This window comes from Trachinotus anak, unplaced genomic scaffold (genome assembly GCF_046630095.1).
Source record: "Trachinotus anak isolate AG129_WGS33_773 ecotype Australia unplaced genomic scaffold, CSIRO_AGI_Tana_v1 ptg000014l, whole genome shotgun sequence".
NCBI lineage: Eukaryota > Metazoa > Chordata > Actinopteri > Carangiformes > Carangidae > Trachinotus > Trachinotus anak.
Genome location: NW_027273865.1, coordinates 7,118,563 through 7,138,664, shown reverse-complemented (window position 1 = coordinate 7,138,664; position 20,102 = coordinate 7,118,563). Strand labels below are relative to the sequence as shown.

General features: G+C 41.9%; 2 protein-coding genes across 3 annotated transcripts in view; both read left to right on the top strand.

The window, feature by feature from the left end:
* The window catches only part of gab2 (GRB2-associated binding protein 2), a 34,380-nt gene extending 26,936 nt beyond the window's left edge, over positions 1 to 7,444 (top strand). Inside the window, exons 3-10 of one of the 2 annotated variants that reach the window (XM_071496725.1) lie at positions 1,078 to 1,306; positions 3,274 to 3,869; positions 4,662 to 4,759; positions 4,948 to 5,227; positions 5,388 to 5,478; positions 5,639 to 5,741; positions 5,873 to 5,995; positions 6,244 to 7,444. In XM_071496725.1, the coding sequence (XP_071352826.1) occupies positions 1,078 to 1,306; positions 3,274 to 3,869; positions 4,662 to 4,759; positions 4,948 to 5,227; positions 5,388 to 5,478; positions 5,639 to 5,741; positions 5,873 to 5,995; positions 6,244 to 6,387 (1,664 nt within the window). In that variant the 3' untranslated portion in view covers positions 6,388 to 7,444. The remainder of the gene's footprint in view (positions 1 to 1,077; positions 1,307 to 3,273; positions 3,870 to 4,661; positions 4,760 to 4,947; positions 5,228 to 5,387; positions 5,479 to 5,638; positions 5,742 to 5,872; positions 5,996 to 6,243) is intronic. The other variant, XM_071496726.1, reaches the window with a different exon arrangement.
* Positions 7,445 to 11,536: 4,092 nt separating this feature from the next.
* The window catches only part of maml2 (mastermind like transcriptional coactivator 2), a 33,909-nt gene continuing 25,343 nt past the window's right edge, over positions 11,537 to 20,102 (top strand). The window contains exon 1 of the mRNA XM_071495658.1: positions 11,537 to 12,878. Coding sequence (XP_071351759.1) covers positions 12,468 to 12,878 — 411 coding nt within the window. The 5' untranslated portion in view covers positions 11,537 to 12,467. The remainder of the gene's footprint in view (positions 12,879 to 20,102) is intronic.

Here is a 20,102-nt window from a genome sequence, read left to right as displayed (position 1 = left end):
ATAATCAATTAAGTATTTAGTTCATTATTCCAACGGAAATGCCAAACACTCACTGGTTTCAGCTTCTAAGATGAGAAGATTTGCTGTTTTCCTCTGTTTTATGTCCTTAGGGTCTGTTTGTCGGACAAAACATAACATTTTTATGTCAGTTTTCTTGGTATCGTCTTAGTCTCTTGGAAACTGTGCTAAATATTTTTCACTGTTCATAGAATCAAAGAATCAAAGAAATAATTGATAGATTGATTGATAATAAAATTAATCATTTGGGACTGCATTGAATCTCATTTTACACATATTCTCATGCGAAGCATTGGAGCTTCGCAGCTTGCATTTACTGTACAGGGAAAGAGAGATTAGATTGAGCAGAAGATGAGTTTTTTTTCCCTCCCTCCCTCAGCTAGTGTTGCACACAGCACCATGGGTCGATGGATCAGTGGGCCGCCCACTCTGTACTCCTACAGCTCAGTGTGCGCCTCCTCATTTTGGCCTCCTGCCCAGTCTATTTGCAGTATCCCTATCTTAGATTCGCGTTTTCTTTGTAGCCTTTCAATGCAGATATTAGGGCTGTCACACAGAAACAATAAGACTGTAAGACCATGTTGTTCTCACAGTCCCGCTGTGCAAAACACTGGTCAGCTCAATAAAATCAAACAAAGCACATTGACCCTGGTCAAAAAGGATAAGTTGGATCATGTGCTTTTGAACCACTCACTCCCTGCAGCCCCAAAAAAGCAGAAGGATAATGTTTTCTCTCCTCCCTTGAGACAGATCCCTCTTCTCTATTGATTAGCGAGCAGACTGAAAGCTACTGAATACAAAACTTCGTGCAAGGCAAGGTCATGCAAAGCCTTAAAACCCTCAAATGAATTAAATTTGCCCTTTGGCTTCAAGGATTGTGACAACAAAAGGACAATGTTTAAGGATGGTTACTTGTCTGGTACTTTCTGCAGCATAAGATGCTACAGTATGTTCAGCCTGCTTTTAAATTCTCAAGACAAGCTGGGTGTTTGGAAAAAAAAAAACAAAAAAACTTTTCTTGGTTAAACAGTCAATAACCCCAATTTCTTCTGTCTGCAGATGGCAGGTTACACCATATGCCCCGTTCTGTCGGCGCAGATGTCACTGGCTCGATGGGCCCTCTGACTGGAGAACGCAAGTCCTCTGCCCCCATCCACTCCAGCCAGCCAGTCCTCTTCACCTTTGATGTGCCTGTGCGCCATACACACCACAGCTCACTGTCTAACAGCGCACCCCAGGACTACCTCCTCCTCCACCAGTGCATGAGCAGGAAGACAGAGAGTGCACGGTAAAGGTCACGACCCTCAGGCGTCCTGTGTCAGTTTCCTGTTATCCGTTAATGCAGGTCAACATACAGGTTTATGGCGCTTCCTCAGCTTAGAAGCCCCTGAGGGTTAGAACTACTGTTAGAGGGGGAAAATGATCTAACTGCTTTGTGTGTGTGTGTGTGTGTGTGTGTGTGTGTGTGTGTGTGTATGTGTGTGTGTGTGTGTGTGTGTGTGTGTGCGCGCATTTCTATGAGTGTTAATAAAATCCATAAACAAGCAAGATTTGTTTATTTACTAAAATTTAATTTTATTTAAAATAATAAAACATTGTAGGGATGAGTGTGGATGGGTGATATTGATTGAGTTCTATAACACATGTCATTGCAATGTTGATTATTATTTAAAGATAATATGGCCACATGTTTTTTGGTTAATCCAGTGTATTAAATTTAAAGGTATTTCATCACATTAATGCTAAAGTCCTGTAAATCCAATATTGCCATGAAGCAGACTAGTGTTTCAACGATTAGTCATGTAAAACACGTCAAGAGGTCACGAGGGGTGGATACTTGTTGATTAACTGTACATACATGACCTGAACGCCTGTCTTGGCTATATGCTAAGCGGAGGAACAAAGCGACCGAGTGTTTATATTAAATGCACTCCAGAGTTTACCATTAGCATTCACCTCACCTCCTGTCGCCATAATGCCCACTCCCAAGAATCAAAAGGCTGCTTTGATAATGATGCCATTCAGTAGATAGCCGGCACAGCAGATGATCAATGAGGTTGAGGCTGCAATTCATCACTCCTATGGGTTTAGACTCGCCCAGGATAGAATTGCTCTCTCAGCCACACAATTTGCACATAAATCTGCTGTGTTGGACCCCTTTGAAACCCCGGAAATCAAACCCTCACAGTCCATCTCATCAGCTTTATGCAGATATTTCTGTCTCTCCCTCACAAGCTTCTGCTCCATGGGTCCTGCTAATTAAGGCAGGCATCTTGTGACGGGGTATGATTGACGTCAGAATAAAATTAGTCTGGTGACCAATGGTGTGAATTAATCTATGTAAAAAGCCCCCATCCAGTCACAGTGATGGAAGGCAGAATCATGAACAAAATTATTGATTGATGATTGGAAATCCTGAGGAGACGGAAAAAAGGAGAATTTATGAAACACAGCATGCCATCTGACAGGAGAAAGAGATGGAGTCAGAGAGAGCTAAATGTTATGTCAATATTAATTGGATTACTTTGATGCATTATTCATTTCAAATTGTTTAGAATCAAGATTGAACCATGAGAAGCCTGCAGTGTAGCTAACATGTATGCATAAAATCTCAAGAATGATCAGCATAGGCATAAAGAAATGGCTCATTGAGGCTATCTTATCTTTGTACTGGCCAACTAAGCTGGACCATTGCTCAGCTAACTGGCTAGAAATGTCTAAGCTGTACGGTTGCTGTAGTTGGCACTCAAGGTCAAGCCCTACAAAGGAGCCAGAATAAATGAGGCATGTCCCTAGGGTGCCTAACCGAGCCTGACAAACTGTGGGAAAGTCATAGCATTCTCCCTCTTAACATGGAGGCCCTCTCCATGTCAACATGCTGAAAACATGTAAACAAGTTAGCTTTTGAAGGAAGTGATAGAAATGTTGAAATTGAATGCATATGCGACAGCCGAGGTGCTGAGGTATACAGAGGTGCTCAAGCACTGATGCAGAGGTGTGCTGTTTTTAAATGTATGCTGAGACCTATAGAAAAGGTTCCTCTGAAGTGCTACTGTGCCATCTAGGGGCTACATGAGTAGTTACACTGAAATTGCATTAAATGCAACTGTTTGAGAGGCCTTCAACCAATTTTTTGCCGTTGCTTGGGGTGAGATGTGAGGCAAACATCTGTCTATGAGGGAGCATTTACTGTGGAAAATGGGCACAATATCAACTGAACATGTGTATATGTTTATGTCTTTGTCCATGTCGCAGGAGTGCCAGTTTCTCCCAGGCCACACGAAGCAATCTGTTCATGGGGAGCGACTCTGCAGTGCAGAAACTGTCCCATGGCTTTTCCCACTGTCTAAATGGCATGGGTGCTCAGCTTCATGGCTTCTACAGCCTCCCCAAGCCAGGAAAACACCAGTTACCAGTGAATGATGACTCGCCCCAGGAGGCCTGTTACGTGCTTCCACGCGGTTACAGCTCTGAGGCACCGTCTCACAGTGGTTTAGGGGAGCCTGAGCTGGAGAACGAGGAGGTTTACACCTTCAAAACACCCTGCAACGCTCTCGCCACCATGCACGGCAACGAGCGTCCACCTGACAATTACGATCTTCCCACGCCACCTGGCTCCTTCTATCAGATCCCCCGGACATTTGATAAGAATCACAATGCCTTGACACCCTCCAGCTCTGAGTCCTCCTGTGCTCCTCCTCCCAGGCCCCCTAAACCTAGCCAGGGGTCAGAGGGGCAGTGGGGGAGTCCCCAGTCTGTAGGAAGCCAGAACGGAGAGATGACGTCTGCAGTGTCGGTTATCCCGCGCAGGAATACTCTCCCGGCTGTTGAGAACATCAGGCTGCACAGAGGTACACTCTCACTATAGTTAGTGCTGTAACTGCTTTCCTGATAAGTTCCCTCTGAACACTGCTTGTGTCTTTAAACACCACTTCAGTTGACTCACACAGATCTTTTGAAATCACACATTTCACCTGTTTCCTGTTTTCAAATGCAAGTCTGACATGATCAGTCCATCCTCTTGTGGTATTGCAGAGACTTTGTGCTTCCATTTCCTCCCCCACTTTCTCTCGCTCTTTCCTTCTTCCTCTATCTCTTATTTTACTGATTTAACTCTAGCAGCTGAGCAGAAACAAAGGGGCCAGTCTAGCAGACACTGTTCTGTTGAGTCGCTAATGAAATTCAAGCCATAGAGCCTGCTCCAGAATGTTTCGTTCCAGGCTGATGAGCAATAAAAAAAAAAAAAGCACTCGCAGACACAATGCATAGCCTCTTAGTATGCTATGTTCTCTGCTTTGCAAAGTCCATGCTCAGGCCTCGCATAGCTAGAGGCAAGAATTGACCCATGACCCTTGTTAGTGAGGCCACAGGCTGTTCATACACCTGTGCTGCAAAGACCAATTATAACCCAGTGAAGCATTTAATTAAATGTCACTCTTGTTCTGTTTACTCCTTGTTTACTCCTTGAGATGTCAAACATTTTTGTCTAAATCTGCCTCCACTGCAGTGATTATTGCACAATATCTGACTTACGTAGGCTTGGCATCATACTGTTTCACTTGAGGAGAATTTATTATTTTTTTTTCCTTTTAGACTTTACGGCAGTAGTAAATATTGATTTCTCTCCTTGCCTCTCTCCACAGGCTCCTCCTTTGAAACTAACAGCCATCACCGTCCCATCCATTTTAACAGCTCAGGCCAGTCCGTGGAGTCTGTCAATGATGGGTTCAGCTCCTACCTGGTGAGTCAGTGTCTCCCTTTTACTGCACTCCCTCCTCAGATAGACGCTGTCAGGCCAAAATCATGAACTGCAGGGAGAGAAAATGCATTTCTGCTACATTTACTCTAGTGGAGTGCTGCAGTTTTCCTGTAATACTGAGCCCAGAGAGTTTAAGAGAGTCATGTGCCTTCTGTGTCTTTTAACACCAGAGAACCAAAGCCCCTCTGACTCGCTCAGACAGCGGCAACTCAGATGACAACTATGTGCCCATGAATCCTGGCTCCTCGCCACTCAGCGCTGCCCAGGCTGACAGTCCTAAGAATATCTACATTCCTATGAGCCCTGGGCCACATCACTTTGATTTCCCAGGATTCTCTGCAACATTACCTGCCCGTAAGGGGAGCAGTGCCTCCCTGTGTCACAGGCCCAGCCGTCTTAGCGATGTCACACCACCACCCATCAACCGCAACCTCAAACCTAACAGGAAATGTAAGTTTTTGGCGGCAGAGTTCTCACTGATCTAAAAGCATGGATTTTAATTGTCATAATCACCATTTTTGGCATCGAATCCTCTCTAAAGTCTGCATTGTTAATTGTTTTGACAAGGACAATGATTTTTGTTGACAGTGCCTGCTCTTGTTTTCCACAGCGAAGCCAACACCTCTTGATTTGAAGAACAATGGGATCATTGATGAGCTGCCATTTAAGAGCCCAGTCACCATGTCCTGGATACGGCCCATGTGAGTCTCATATCAGTCATTCAAGCTAGGTTACCCAAGGCCACTCACTCACTCACACACACACACACACACACAGTTTGATGGTACAGACTGGTGGTATTTTGTTTCTGCCTGAGGTCAGAAGGTAGAAACACTCTCAGTCCTGTCTACTTTGCTTCAGGCCTGCGATGAACTCCATGTCCTCCCAGCATTGTCGACCCATCTCTACACAAAGCATCACCAGCACCGACTCTGCAGACAGTGAGGAGAATTATGTGGCTATGGTGAGTCCCAATAGCTGGAGGGGAGATCAGGAGAGCATGTTGTGTTCTTGGTTTTAATGATCCACTTGTTTGCATGCTACGCTAACTCCCTGCACCCTGTGTGAGTAAAACCTTCCTCCTGTCCCCATTAGCAGAACCCAGCGTCTACCTCTCCCGCCGTGAGTGGCACCAGCAGCCCGGCCCCCAGGAAGTGTGGCAACGTGGACTACCTAGCACTGGACTTCCAGCCTGGCTCACCCAGCCCACACAGAAAAGTACACTAATGATTTTGTAGACTTAAAAGAGCTATTTTGTAAGCTTTGCTCTTGCTACGTAGCCAGCGTTAGCATTACCAGCCTTTTACTAACTAGTCTATAAGAAAGGCTGCGAATTCCCACTCCTGGCAATAGACCACAAAAAGTTACAAATAGCCTCTTTAGTTTGTTAACACATTTGTTATTATTTCTAACACAGTTCAGTCTGCCCTCAGGATCTCACTCCTGCCTTATTTATCATTTCACAGCCCTCTACATCCTCTGTGACCTCCGATGAGAAGGTGGACTATGTGCAAGTCGACAAGGAGAAAACCCAAGCACTGCAAAGCACCATGCAGGAGTGGACCGATGTGCGGCAGTCTACTGAACCTGCCAAAGGGGTCAAGTCCTGACACTGACCTGTACAAAACAAAAGACACAAAAAAAACTGAACTATACAAAACAAGATTCCAATCTTAAGTCGAGCATCTCCAGTGTCATGTTCCTATCATTACTATGAGTACTGGTTGGGCTTATTTAAGACTGAAATGTTTGGACAAAAAGCCATAACCTATCCTATGCCTGTTCTCTGTGATGATGACTACTGCAGTGCACTGCTAACATGCAGGATATCAGGCCATGTAGGTGAAGCGCCCTGCCAAAGCTCTTCATGCAGACTGTTCTAACAGTGTTTGGACAATTGATAATGTGTATGAAAAATATCATCCTTACTTATCAATCCATCCTTTATAAATTGCAAATATGTCATCAAAGCTGCCCCGCCCACCTCCTCTGTAACAGTCTATTTTTTTTTTTTTTTGCATCTAGTAGATAATTTACCAAATTGCTGCCATTTAACACAGTAGCAGAGGCTAACTGGTCAATAACCTTTTTAATATACTGTAAGAGTATGCTTACTGGTCTCAGGAATGCCAAGATGCACTCTAATCTTGGCATGGAGGCAGACTCTCTCTTTTCACTTCAATCTATCATTTGTGCTGAGTCTTGCAGAAGCAGCAAGGAGATTATTTTCACTGCAGGCAATCATTTCAGCTTAGCAGTGCATGTCTGGTAAGAGGAGGGGGGGAAAATACAGCGATACAAAGGCCTGTGTCAGAAGCCCTAATGATAACCGTGCATGACTGTTGCCTCGGCTTCAATTAAGTATGAGTCCAAACCATATTTAAAAGCTGTCAGACTGGATGGCAGGCCAATTATTTCAGTGCAGGTACCAAAGTCTGTAACGTCCAAATGTACAGAATGAAGAAAACAAGACAAACATGAAGACGTATCTTGTGTCTTTGTAGGTTTGACTCCAGTGGCTAATTCACTTCAGGTAATATTGTAATGCATTTCATTTTAAATGTGCACTGACCAAGAAAATGATTGAGTCGGAGGAAGTATCTCTCTCTCTCTCTCTCTCTCTCTCTCTCTCTCTCTCTCTCTCTCTCTCTCTCTCTCTCTCTCTCTCCCTCTCCCTATCAAGACCGTAAATACAAGCTAAGTAGAAGGAGAAGAGCATATTTATGTTTTCCAGAATCCAACCATTCACCGATTTATGTCTCCGGTCTTTGATATGCCTCACACTACAGTTACGTCTCTGAAGAGTAATTGTTTCCTCTATGTAAATTATTAATAGAATGACATATTTGTAGCACATCTTGTTGACTGTTCGCTGACAAAAAAAAAGAAAAAAAGTGCACCACAGTAATGTAATATTGTGCTATTCTTGCAAAGATAACCTGCCACCATGAAGATTTGCCAGTGATCATAGTCACTTAAAAATAGTTGAGGAAAGAATGTTTTCTTAATTCTTCTATTTGTTTAATTTGCCTTATGTTTTCTTTTTTAGTTTCGACTGTAAATTTTGCCTTGAAGAAATTTAATTATTTGCCATATTATTCAAGGAAGAGCCATATTGTATTTAGGACAACTGAATGATCAGTTTCTCAACTTAAGTCCAGTATTTCATTGTGGGCTGGAACCACTGAAGGGTGAATCCCTATTTGATCATAATATGAATAGTGTGGCCATGCAGTGCTAGATGGTATTAATGATTAATTCATTAAGATTTTCTTCCTGATGTTTTTCTACCATTTTTACTGCTTTTTGTATTCTTTTTATCATTATTTTTTACTGATGCGTGGAAGCAAGTGATACTCATAAGAACGGGGCCAGGCAAAATTAAGCTAAGTTTGTTACAACATGTATTTCATTCCTTTTTAAATTCCCATTTGTATGATCTGTACATGAAATGGGGAGGCTGGCAGTTTGAATTGCACTTGCAAAGCCCTTCCTGGGCGAACTGTGATTCACAAAGAGCGAGAGCGAAAGAGGAAAGAAAAGACTGAAGAAAAGCCTGTCTCCCTGTCAGTCTCTGAAGTGAAATGGATGTGTAATTTATTATCTAGAGAGACCCATTGTAAGCAGAAGAGCTGTGTATGTGTTGTGGTAGATTGGTAATTGTAGTATGTTAAATGACAGCCTGACTGGGCGACACTGAAAACACTGCTCAGATCTACTGTCAGACTGTCACTGGGTTGACGTACTGTACTAGTAGAGAATTCATTTTTTTAACCACTTTTATTGCTACTACTGTAAAGCATTTTGCAGATTGCTCGTGTTTTAATTTATTAATTTATTGTGTGTTTTGGAGTTGATAATTGTAAAAAGGAAAAAACAACAACCAAACAAGGAAACCTTATCTCTACTAACACTGATGTATGCAAACTGTCTTGATTTTGTGAAGCAATATGACAAATAATGCCAGTGTGATGGTATTGTGGTACAGTTAACTTGGGATTCACAAGAAAACAAGATTTTGTTATTCCTGTATTATGGTAGACTTAAACTGTGGACATAGAATAAATCAAGAAGTGAAAGTTTGACGTGAGAGTTCCTCTTTAAATACTTTCTTTTTTAACAGCGATGATACCACTACCCATCTCTGCCACAGAGATTTTTAATTGGTGCTGTGACATGCAGAAGCTCAGTGTCTGCTGCCCCCTGTTGTGCAGGACAGCAGCTGCATCAGTTGGTGTTTATTTAATCACAAGCTACTGTTGCTTTAGTCAAGTATTCAATCCATGTGGGTTTTTGAAAGCTGATAAATACAAGACTTTTATACTGCACTATACAATAGCCACATTTCATGCCACTATGCTGAAAATTCATTTCGTACCAAAACCTCATAAATTTTTATTGCTGGAAATTGCAAATGAATTACGTTACGTTCTGACTGAAAAACAAGTAAAGATAAGATTTGCTTCTCCAGAATCTCTTAAAGCTGACCTGATTGCCATTGTGCTTCAAGATATTGCTATCATTTTCCAGTAACGACCAATGACTAGTGCGTGGTTTCCCATTAAGAGAATAAAAGTGACTAATCGTCTAAACATTACTTAGTCAACCAAGACCTAAATGACAAATTACTTGACTAAATGACTAAGACAGGCAGCTAAGAAATAAGACGTGCATATGAAAAAAAATACATTTCTTTACTCTCACATCTTGAAGAATGAACCTCCTTTCTCAAGCATAACAGCGATACTGATAGTAGCTAATGTCTGACCAAACAGTGACCAGTGTTGACCGTACAAGTGCTGGTCAGCTACTGTCAGTGACAGAAGGAAAAAATCTGTTTCTTCACATTTGGAACTCATTAAAATGATCCATCGGGACATGCATCCAAAAATTCATTTCTATGGTTGTGTTTACAAGTGTTACACAAGTTTCTCTGGACATCTCTGTATTACAATTCAAGATCCACTGGGTCTGATGAAATTCTGCCGAGTTCTCCATTTATGTTGTAGCAGTTAATGGTCTGGTGGTCTTAATTTATTTTCTTATCAAAAGCAGCATTATCTTGTGCTGTCATCCCTTGCTACAAGTTTATTGTTGAATCTCTACTTTTCAGTTATCTACCAGCAGAGTGTCCTTCAGAGTCCTGCTATAAATAATACATTTAAATCATCTGTTGTCATCCCAACATTTTCATGGTAACGATAACCTCATGCATTAAAGACTAATAGTAACCAGGAAGGCCAGTCTAATGATTCTGATGAGTGGCAGGTGGGCCTAGGTCCCATTTCCAGGTCAGAAGGTGGTCTGAGTGTGGTAAGAGATTGTGTCGTAACTGCAGAGTCAACAAGCTGGTGACTACAATAGTCAATCTTTCCTCCCCTGTCAAAACAGTCCAGGGCAGGATGCTGGACACTCAATAACTTATTATTATTACTATTACTATTATTATTATTATTATTATTATTATTATTATTATCCAACAGGATTTATTTCTCCTTGGGCTCTTTCAGCTTGGACATGTTCTCCCCGTGTTTTTGTGGTTTTGCTCTGAGTGCCCCAGTTTCCTTCTGCTTTACAAAGACATGCATCCTGTTTCTGTGTCAGTGTGATTGCCTGTCAGCAGTTGTGGCCTAAACCTTTTAGCGCACTGGCATCCAGTGTAAGTCTTCATCTACTCTGATAATGAAGTCTGCAGCCTCCTATGTTCGTCGAAGTCTGTCTGTTACACTGAATTCACTTCAGAATAGAAGCAAAACAACTGAATTCACTTTAACCCTGTTTATTTTGAAAGGTTCTTAGGAGCCTAGACTTTCCTCACCTTTTAAGGTTCTGATGTACATGTTAAATAGGCAGTCAGCTTCTGTATTAGTCGCATTATCGTTGGACAGCCTGTGTTTGGGATAAAAGTTGTCTCTCTGGCTGAATAGGAGGTCGTGTGCAACAACTGATATGTGAGTATGAATTATATTTCTTATTTCAGTGTAAATAACGTAAATGAGCTGAAAGCATGTAAATGGATGAGTGATTGCTCTTTGTTTTAACATGTCTAACTTCATTCTCCAGACCAGAGGGCAACACGTAGCTGAGCTGACAGTGCCAGTAGAGGTTAACTGACCTGCAGTTCTTATTGCAATTTGGCATTAACACGTTTACGGTTCTATTGTTTATTTCATGGCGTGAAAATCCGATATAAGCCTATAGGTCCAGTTGTCACATCTTACAAGTTAATACTTTACCCGAGTAGGAGCAGGCCTAAATCTCATGTTTTAGCTATTGGTCCCCTGTGGAAAAAGTTTTACAGAACTTAATGTCTGACTAATTAAACTTGTTTAGTTTTATTGTATTTGATTGCTGACATTTCTGTTAATTCTAGCAACAACACACAGACCAAATGTAAACCCGCAGGGCCTTGTAGTGGAACACAAGAAACCTCTGAAGTGTCTTCCACTGTGGTAACTGATACACCGCAGTTATTGCAAACACTACCATCTGTGAGCTTTATTAAGAGATATCAAACACCATAGGCTATTACTGCATCTGCCTCTGCTTAATCAGCTGCTCCAATAAATATGACACTAATGCAACATTAGTGCCGCGTTTGAAGACATCAACGAGACGTCTCCCCTCTCCTGCCAGGGCCCCACGCCTGGCACGGCAGTTCACCCTTCACTCCACTAGAGTGTGCGTTTGGACCCAGCTGCGTTCATGTGAGTGTATCATGTCAAAAGAGGAATGTTCATACAATGAGGGTCTGTGTGTAGTGGCTCCGCTATTGCCTCGGTGCACCACACGGACAAACGATTGTCAATGGACTATTTGAGACGGATCTCGATCGGTTTATGCAACGGCTCCTTGCGTTTCGGCTCCGTGGTGTTTGACTTGTAATTTGCAACCAGGTCTTTCTCATCCGGATGGAAAGAGAAAGACGCGGAGAGAAAGGACTAATTTCCTAACAGAAATGCCGTGAGTCTTGAAGTTTAGTGGGGTTTGTGTGTTTGTTGATTCTCCTATTTGGGCGACCAGTCGCTTACTTTGAATCGACTGCTGGCAGCATTACGGGTTTTTTTTTTTTTTTTTTTTTTTTTTGTGTTGTTTGTTTTTTGTAGTTTGGTTTTTTTTTTTGCACTGTTTAATAAGTGTGGCACATTAGAGACAAAGTACGCTGAGGATGTGCCAGGGATGCGGGCTGCCCATCGGCGAGACTGAGGTGAGGGATTCGTATTGAATAGAATTTATCGGCGAGCAGTGGTCGAGTCGTGAAGCGAGAGCGGATTCACTCCAGCTGTGAATCCACCAGCCTTTCATGTTTGGAAATCATTCCAGTTTTAATTACAAGCCGACGCAGTGAGACCATCGAGGAAGAAATCCCCAATAAAACCCCGTGTTTTTAATGCCTCTGTGGAACATAGGATGAGTTCACACTGACCTTATCTTACTTTACAGGCAAGTGTGTTTTTTTTTATCTTTAATATCACTATAACACAAGATAATTGTGCAAAGTATCCGTCAACTAAGACCACGGGCTTCGTTGTCTGCTTTTAGTGAGTTTGTGCGGGCGGTCTAGTATTTTTCTTTTCCACATGGGATCATAGTCGAGTCCATACGTCTTGTTTTCTTCCATGCCCGTACTCTGGTCCATTATAAGCTCAGTGGACCACAGTCACTATAAACTTGTCAGGGACCTGCGGGCATGGGAGAAGCGACCCCCGCTCAGTCTGCTCCAGGGGCATTCGTACCCATGTTGGGTGTCGGTTTAGGAACTATGCCCGGTGGGGTCGGGAACGGACCGGTGGCGGCCACCCCCAGAGGATCGGCGGTGCCGCAGCTGCACAACGCCATAGTGGAGCGTTTGCGCGCCCGCATAGAGCTGTGCAGGAGGCACCACTCCACCTGCGAGAACCGCTACCAAAGGGGTCAGGCCGAGAGCTCTGACCGGGAGCATGAGAGTACACTTCACCTGCTCAACATAGTCCACCAAGGGCCTGGGACCCGAAAGACAAAGGGCAGTCGTGGATCGAACCAGCAGCCTCCAGAGTACAGCAGGTCCAACGGAGAGCAGAAGGGCTCGGAGGGCGAGCAGAAGCTTTCTACACGTATAGCGGTGAGCCATAAGCATGTGGTGATGATTATTATTATGGTGGTGGTGATTATGAGGACGGTGCTGACACATGTGTTGATGAGCAAACAGTTAAAGTTTTGCCCAAACTTACATGAAAACAAAACTCACTCCCCATTTGGGCGATGTGTCAATCTGGTGGTCAGCTGAGAGCTGTAGTTACTTTTAATGATAATGTATCAAGTAATTTCTCTACCCAAATGACTCTTTCTCTGCTGTTACTCTGAATGAACAAACAGTTGTGTTTGGTCTGAACCAAATCCAGACCAAATGGCACAACAGGCAGGAAATGTTTTAAAACAAGAGTAATAAACTCTATGTCTCTGATTTTGCTGATTAAAGGGGGCCCTCGAAGTAGATGCGATGATACAGGATCCAAAGCTTGTTTGTAAAGCAATCCATTCAGAGGAAATTGTTTTCGGGTCATTGGGTCACGGTGATGTTTTACATTTTCTGCAAACCATGTTAACATCTTCTACTGTGCAAATGATTCAAACGGAGGGATGCAGGTGCATTCTGTGGCTTGTTTAACCCATTTGTTATGCACTGTTACCTCATTTTGCAGTACAGATAATTCGGTTTCCTTTTGTCTCACATTAATCAGCAGTTTATCAAGAAGAAGCTACCTGTCGTTGAAAAGAGTTTCTCAAAGAGATTTTTTTTTTTGTTTCTTTATCTCTGAGAGAGGCTGCAATTGTGAGAATCCTCAGGGTAAAGTACATTGAGAATAAAGGACCAGGCAGTTTGCATGTTCTCCCTCAACAGCAGAGCCTTGCAAAAAAATGCAGGGTAGGGAAACTTTACTGCGAAACACAGCAGGGCTTTCTGTGTGCCTGCTAGTGCTGATAGGACTGACTTCCTGTATCACATCTGTTAAGGGCACAGTCAGTGAGATGTGAGATTTATTTTGTTGTTTTCTTTCATTGGGCATGAGGGAGTTCAGCAGCAAGGCTATGAATTATTTCCCAAGCAGTGTTTCAATATAATGTCAGAAGGGTGAAAGCTTGCAGATGTTCCCGCACTAGATTTGCTTGAGATGCTGGATGGAAAAATAAACAATGTAATATTTTTTTCCAGTATAGCCATAAAAGGGCAGCGATGATTGTCAGTTCATTTACTGTCATCGCTGGAATTGGGCAGAGGATACACTCTACTACATGTGCTACAAGCAACTGTATCAACTCATGCCTTCATCAAGACATTAACATCCAAAAAAAAAAGTACATTTTCTATTTGGTGCGAATGTAAAGTGCAGTTTAGCTTTCTAGCTTTTGACATATTTAGTTTTCATGGGGTTAGGTACAGTACAGCTGTGGAACACGATGGGAGGCAAGACACAACAACACCATGGATTATACTGACTGTCTAAAAGAGGTCAGGGAACATCATTATCATGTACTGTTGTATTTTCAACTGATGTTGACTCTGGAGTAGCGTGTTCTACACAAAACTGATGAGTGCAGCAAGATGGTGTGGAGGAAATGAAGTCCTGGCGTACATGTTTATATCAACCCTGAGGTTAATATGTTTTTTTGCAGCTCACAATGATTTGGTGAAGCAGAACAGCAGCAATTGCAGAAATCCCCTTAAGTGCATTTATATGGCATCAATCCAGCATCTGTACTGCAGAGAGTTCTTTCTTGAATTAATCCAAAATGTGTAAAGTGTGGAATAACTCTTGCAACCAAAGACTTCAAAGATTTATTTTTTGTATCATATTTTAAGACAGTACTACTTTTATTTCAAATATTTCCTGGGGTTCAGCTATAATTCACCATACTGCATTCTTCTGAATTAAAAAATAAGGCTTCTACAATGACCACATCTGTGCATGTTATTGACTGTTCACATTGGAATTTGCGATGGAAATGTACACCAAGTGAGGGGCAAACAACACAATGGATTATGACCGGCTGGGAGCGCAGAGTGAGCAGCACTTAACAACGGTGCTCATTGAGACCAGATTAACAAAGGATATTCTCTTAGATGAAATTGGAGAAATGGGAAAGAAGCAGAGATGAGAGCGTACTTATCCAACCACTCGTAAAGTGATTTTCCTTAATGCTTGCATGAACTCATCGAAAGCTTTTGGACATTCATATTCTAGATTATGTTTATTCACAACCACATTTTTCAATCTTTCCCTTCATACCTGTATCAGAAAATGCATTCATCACAGAAATAGGTCACAGAGCAGAGCTTACACAACATTAGCCCTGTATTACAATGTACAGACATTCAGTTTCATCAGATCAGGAGCCAGCAACCATATTACATTGTCTATCAACGATACAGATAGTGAGAACAGAAACTAAAGGCTTAACAAACATAAGCCTGATATAGCCTTGCTGCATGTAGCATGCCATGCATTGTCATGCCCTATTATCATGCGTGTAACAAATGGCTCACTAAGCACCTTCTTGAAAGATGGGCTGGCCATGAAGCTGTTTGAAGCGCAAGGCCCCCATATAAATGTTTAGAGCCACTGAATACATTTCCTGCACATGTTTACTTAAAGTCAAACAGGCCTTGAAAAAGCAGTAGGCGAGGGATGCCTGGTGATTAACAGTCCTGTGTGCACTGGGTGGATTTTGTTATTTCCCAGTCTTGTTGTAGTGACAGATCTGGGAACTATAGGCCTAGAGCAGCATGTGCTCAAAGTGCTCTGTATTCCCACTCGAGACTCTGCGTGCCATCCACATGGCAGCAGCTCTTTTCAAAAAGCTGGAGCATGATGCGTGTTGGTCATCGCAGTGATCTAAAACTCAAACGTCCCCAGCCTAAGAACTTTGTCCTCCGCTCTCTCCCTGTGCTTCCTGTCACTCTCTACTGTGAGCCACCCAACAAAGGCACAATGCCAAAATACTTTGAAACTTCATGTGCTAATCTGGCAAAATTGCAACATCTTGGACAAATAATTAAGAATTGGCAACTCCAATCGGTTTCACTTTTGATGACAGATCAGTTATTCTCAACTTGGGATCAGAACCCCAACAAAAGGTCACAAGATAAATCTGATGGGTTACAAGATGATTAGTGGGAAAGCATAAAAGCCAAAAAAAAAAACAAAAAAACTTTCTGCTACACAAAATTAGGTTTTGCTCTAATTTTTCATTTTTTTCCTTGGGCGTTATTGGAGTCGAGAGCCAAAATGCTGGGAACCACTGCACTGCAGGATTAAAAGTTTATATTTATACACTATAGAAAAGTAATAGCATTACAAACACACTAAAAGGCTCAAAGATACTTTCTTCTCATTGCAAAAGTTTTGTGACACCTTTAGTGTTATGTTTGACCAACATGACATAAGTGCTGACCTCTTAATTCACCACCACAGAGGTAACTACAACTTCCAGTGGATTGACAGCCCACTCAAATGGCATTGAGAAAAAGAAATTCCTTGTATTCTCCTGTGGTCATGTATGATGGATGAAGAGTGTGGGCATGTGTGTGAGTGTGGGGCGGGGTGTGCACTGTAAGTGTTTCCTGGCATACCCTGTTTGGCTGTTGAACGGCCTGAATCAGAGCTGCCGGTGGTCTGATTTCAGCCTGGCTCGGCTGTGATGTGAAACAATTAGCCCAGGTCCATGGGGGCCACCCACAGTGAAGCCCACAGCTTTACCCAACCCTGTGGATGCAAAAAGGATCCATGTTCAGCCCACAGATCACTACCATGCTGTCATGGGAAGGCTGAAGTTTTTCTTTTCGGAATAGCTGGCTGTCAGTTGAAGTGAACGCTGAATTACTTTAACTCCCCTTTAGCGAGGAATGGAATTGCTGCGGGTGCTGTTTATTGACAGCGTGGCTGCGCTGTAAAGCCTGATGTGATTAAGCTTGTCTCATTGTGTAGACTGTAGCTGTGAGATGAGTTGAGCATCTCATAGTGCTCTGATTAAAAGACATTAAAATGGGCCTCCATATACTGTAGTAAAGCCATCTGTTAATCTCCTTCTTCTATTTGAGATTAGTCATCATTCCAAGATATGGTTTAAACACAGCCACAACCCTATTCCGCTTATGTATAGTGCTTTTGGTGTGGAACATGTGTTCAAAATCTACTCTATTATTTTTATTTCTTTTTATTTTATTACAATTGGACTGCAGTACATTTCGTGGTACTCTGTTTTCAGATGATATTTAGTTATTATGATAGTTTGAAAAGTGCTGCAAATCTGTTAGTATTAGTATTTATAGTATACTATAAAGTTGTCAAACTTTATAGTATACTATTTATAGACCTATTTATGAGTTACTATAGATTTCATTTAAAAAAATATATACCCACAGGCATAAGAGTAAAATATGTTATGGGGAATGATTGAAGTTTAATGATGTTTTATTATTAAATAGTTATTTTTATACTCATTCATTCAAGTGTTTCCTGGTTAATTCAGGAAGTGGATATTATAACTTCTCCATCCATAAATGTCTGTGTTGTGTCTTCTGATTGACACCACATAAACAGAGGAGATCACCGCTACATTTGGCTGGATTTTTACAATTACACATCAGCCAGATTTACTGGCTTATCTAATAAAAGTTGGGCCCATGTGACATTATGTTCTGGTCATTCCACAGTCATATCCAAGGGCAGTTCATAAATTTTTAGCACCAACTAGATCTATGTAAGCACAGCTTGTCTATAAGGAAGGAAATGGTAGGTTAATATCACACACACAAGGCTAATGCTGTGGCTTGTCAGTTTCCAGGAAATTACTGCCGCTGTAGGACATTTGTTTGGACAGTATGTTGATTCTGACTTCATTAATAGCTACTGTATCATCTTCTGGCTCAATCGTGCATGAAATGAATGTCTCTATTCCCCAGTAAACATAGTTTTATGATAACATCAGCATACATGTGTTCTAAACAGCTTAGCTACACGTACATTTTGTGATCATGATTGCTAGGTCCTCGAGGGAGAGCAGTGTGCAAGCTTCAACAAGCTTTTCTTTTGGTAGCCAACCCAGACACCAGATTTTTAAGGACACAAAATAAAGTTCGCTGATGACTGGCATTACTCAGAAGAGCTTTATTTTTCAATCCCTTTCATTTAATGACAACATTCACTGAAGATATTACGGAGACTGTTTGTAAACTGCTGCTTTTAATTTTATCCAATGTCATGATGTTAAAAGTCAGGATCTTCAACAAATCATTAGTTCTGCTGTGAGGATTTCTGAGTACGTCACAGGAGATTCTGCGTGGTTGAGGACTTGTTGTTGTAGTGATGCTTTTCTCTCCCTCCTGGAGATAAAACTGTGTATCTGTGAGATTTTTTGTGGCTCTCTGTCTTTGTCCATCCATGCTAGCTGCTCTACGGACTACCCAGCTCTAAACAGTGTTGTTAATGCCAGAAAATATGCATCACTTCCTGTGCACCGGTGGATTTTTCCCAGAAAAGACCTATGAGACACTGGCTGTTGGGGCCAACAGATTTACAGTAAAAGCTTCCAGGAGCTGAGTGTAGTTTCTTTCAGTCAGTGAAGGAGAGCAGTTAAAATGTCAATGAGAATGCACACACGTGACATAGGTGCATTGGCAGCAAAGCAGAGTAAAGGTGGCATTAGAGATGAGCATTTATTAGTAATTCACAAAAACTTCCCTGTCGACCAGGGTCATTATCATACTCCCTTTTGTGTGAACTATAATATTATCTGTCATTGCCATGTATTTGCATGTTTCTATTTTTACAACTGCTTCAAACTTCTAGAGGCGGAAAGACTTTGATCCTGTTTGTACTTTGTTAACTGCAATCAGACACCTGGGAAGTTGGCTCGTAACACTAACACCTAGTGACCATGTTGATAAAAGAAAGTATTTTGATTGGATGATATATTCAACGTTGTGTCGGTGGAGGGAAAAAGAAATCCAGTGTAGTCTCTTTTAAAAAGACAAGGCTCAGCAAATGTGGTGTCGTGCAGCAGCGTGTTGGAAATAGTGCTCCGTGAATCTGGGACATCTCTGTACCTGGCAAGATTTGTATTGCCTTCTCTTGAAATGAGCACACTTTAATTATTTTCTGGACTAATTTAGATTTTGTTAACAAGTTCCAAACACACACATACAAAAAAACCCAACAAACAAACACACAAAATAAGAAAACAAAGAAGAACATATGACTCAAGGACGACACCCAGCAGGGCAGTGAGGATGTGTGTCAAATCAAAGGCATTCATGGATCATCTGTTATACAGTGTCTCTAGTCGTGGGGTTTTAAGAACCCCCTCATCCTCCCTCCTTCTTACCAATCCCCTGCTACAATACACTCAGCCACCCTTTCACCCATCATACACACACACACACGCACGCACACATCCCACCCTGCTGCACATGCCTCATGTTTTATTCAGCAGCCTATGGGAAGGCTGTATCTGTCTTTGAAGAGCGCTGCTGAAATCATGTAGCAGACCCATCTCATCCTCAGTCTTCAAGGGATGATACAATATAAGTGGGTACATGCTCAGAGGAACATAGGCCTCTGACAGTCCAGGTGGGCCAGGCCTGCTCTGCTGCTGTCTGAGATATATAACAGGCTGGGCTTCAGTGTAAATTTAACCTGTAGTTGTACTGGGACCGCCGCCCGTTCCGGGTTAAAAGCCTTTCCTCCGTAGATATATGGTTGCTGTCCTTGGCTGTGGTCTGCGGTCCCTAGCGGAGCTTGCAAGGTAACAGCTTTACCTTCAGATACCATGCTAATATTGTGGAGAATACACGATCAACTTCAACCTTGCAACATCACCTCCCTGGTGGTGCCAGGCTTTGTTGTTTTTGTTTGTCGAATCTCCTAATTTATACTCAGTGTGGTAACAAATAACAGGTCATGTATATCTGTTTATTCTCATATGATAAAAAAAAAAAAAAAACAAGTATGATGTGATGTGTCTAATGCTGAAACAGTTGATTATTTAGTTGATCAGCAGAAAAATGACTGCTAATTGTTTAAGCTGTCTATCAAGCAAAATCCTCTCTAGTGTGAGAATTTGCTGCTTTTCTCCATTTCATGTTATTATTAATTGAAGAAGCTGTGGTCTGGGAAACTGTGATAAGCATTATTAAGTATTTTCTGACATTTTGCAGTAATTTAGTGGTTGCCTCAGTTGTGTCTATGACATTATATTTACCTAAACCTCCAACCTGTAATCTGATAACTTTACCTAAAATGAAATAAAAAGACAAAAAATGGTGCTCATTTGTTTTAAATGTCCT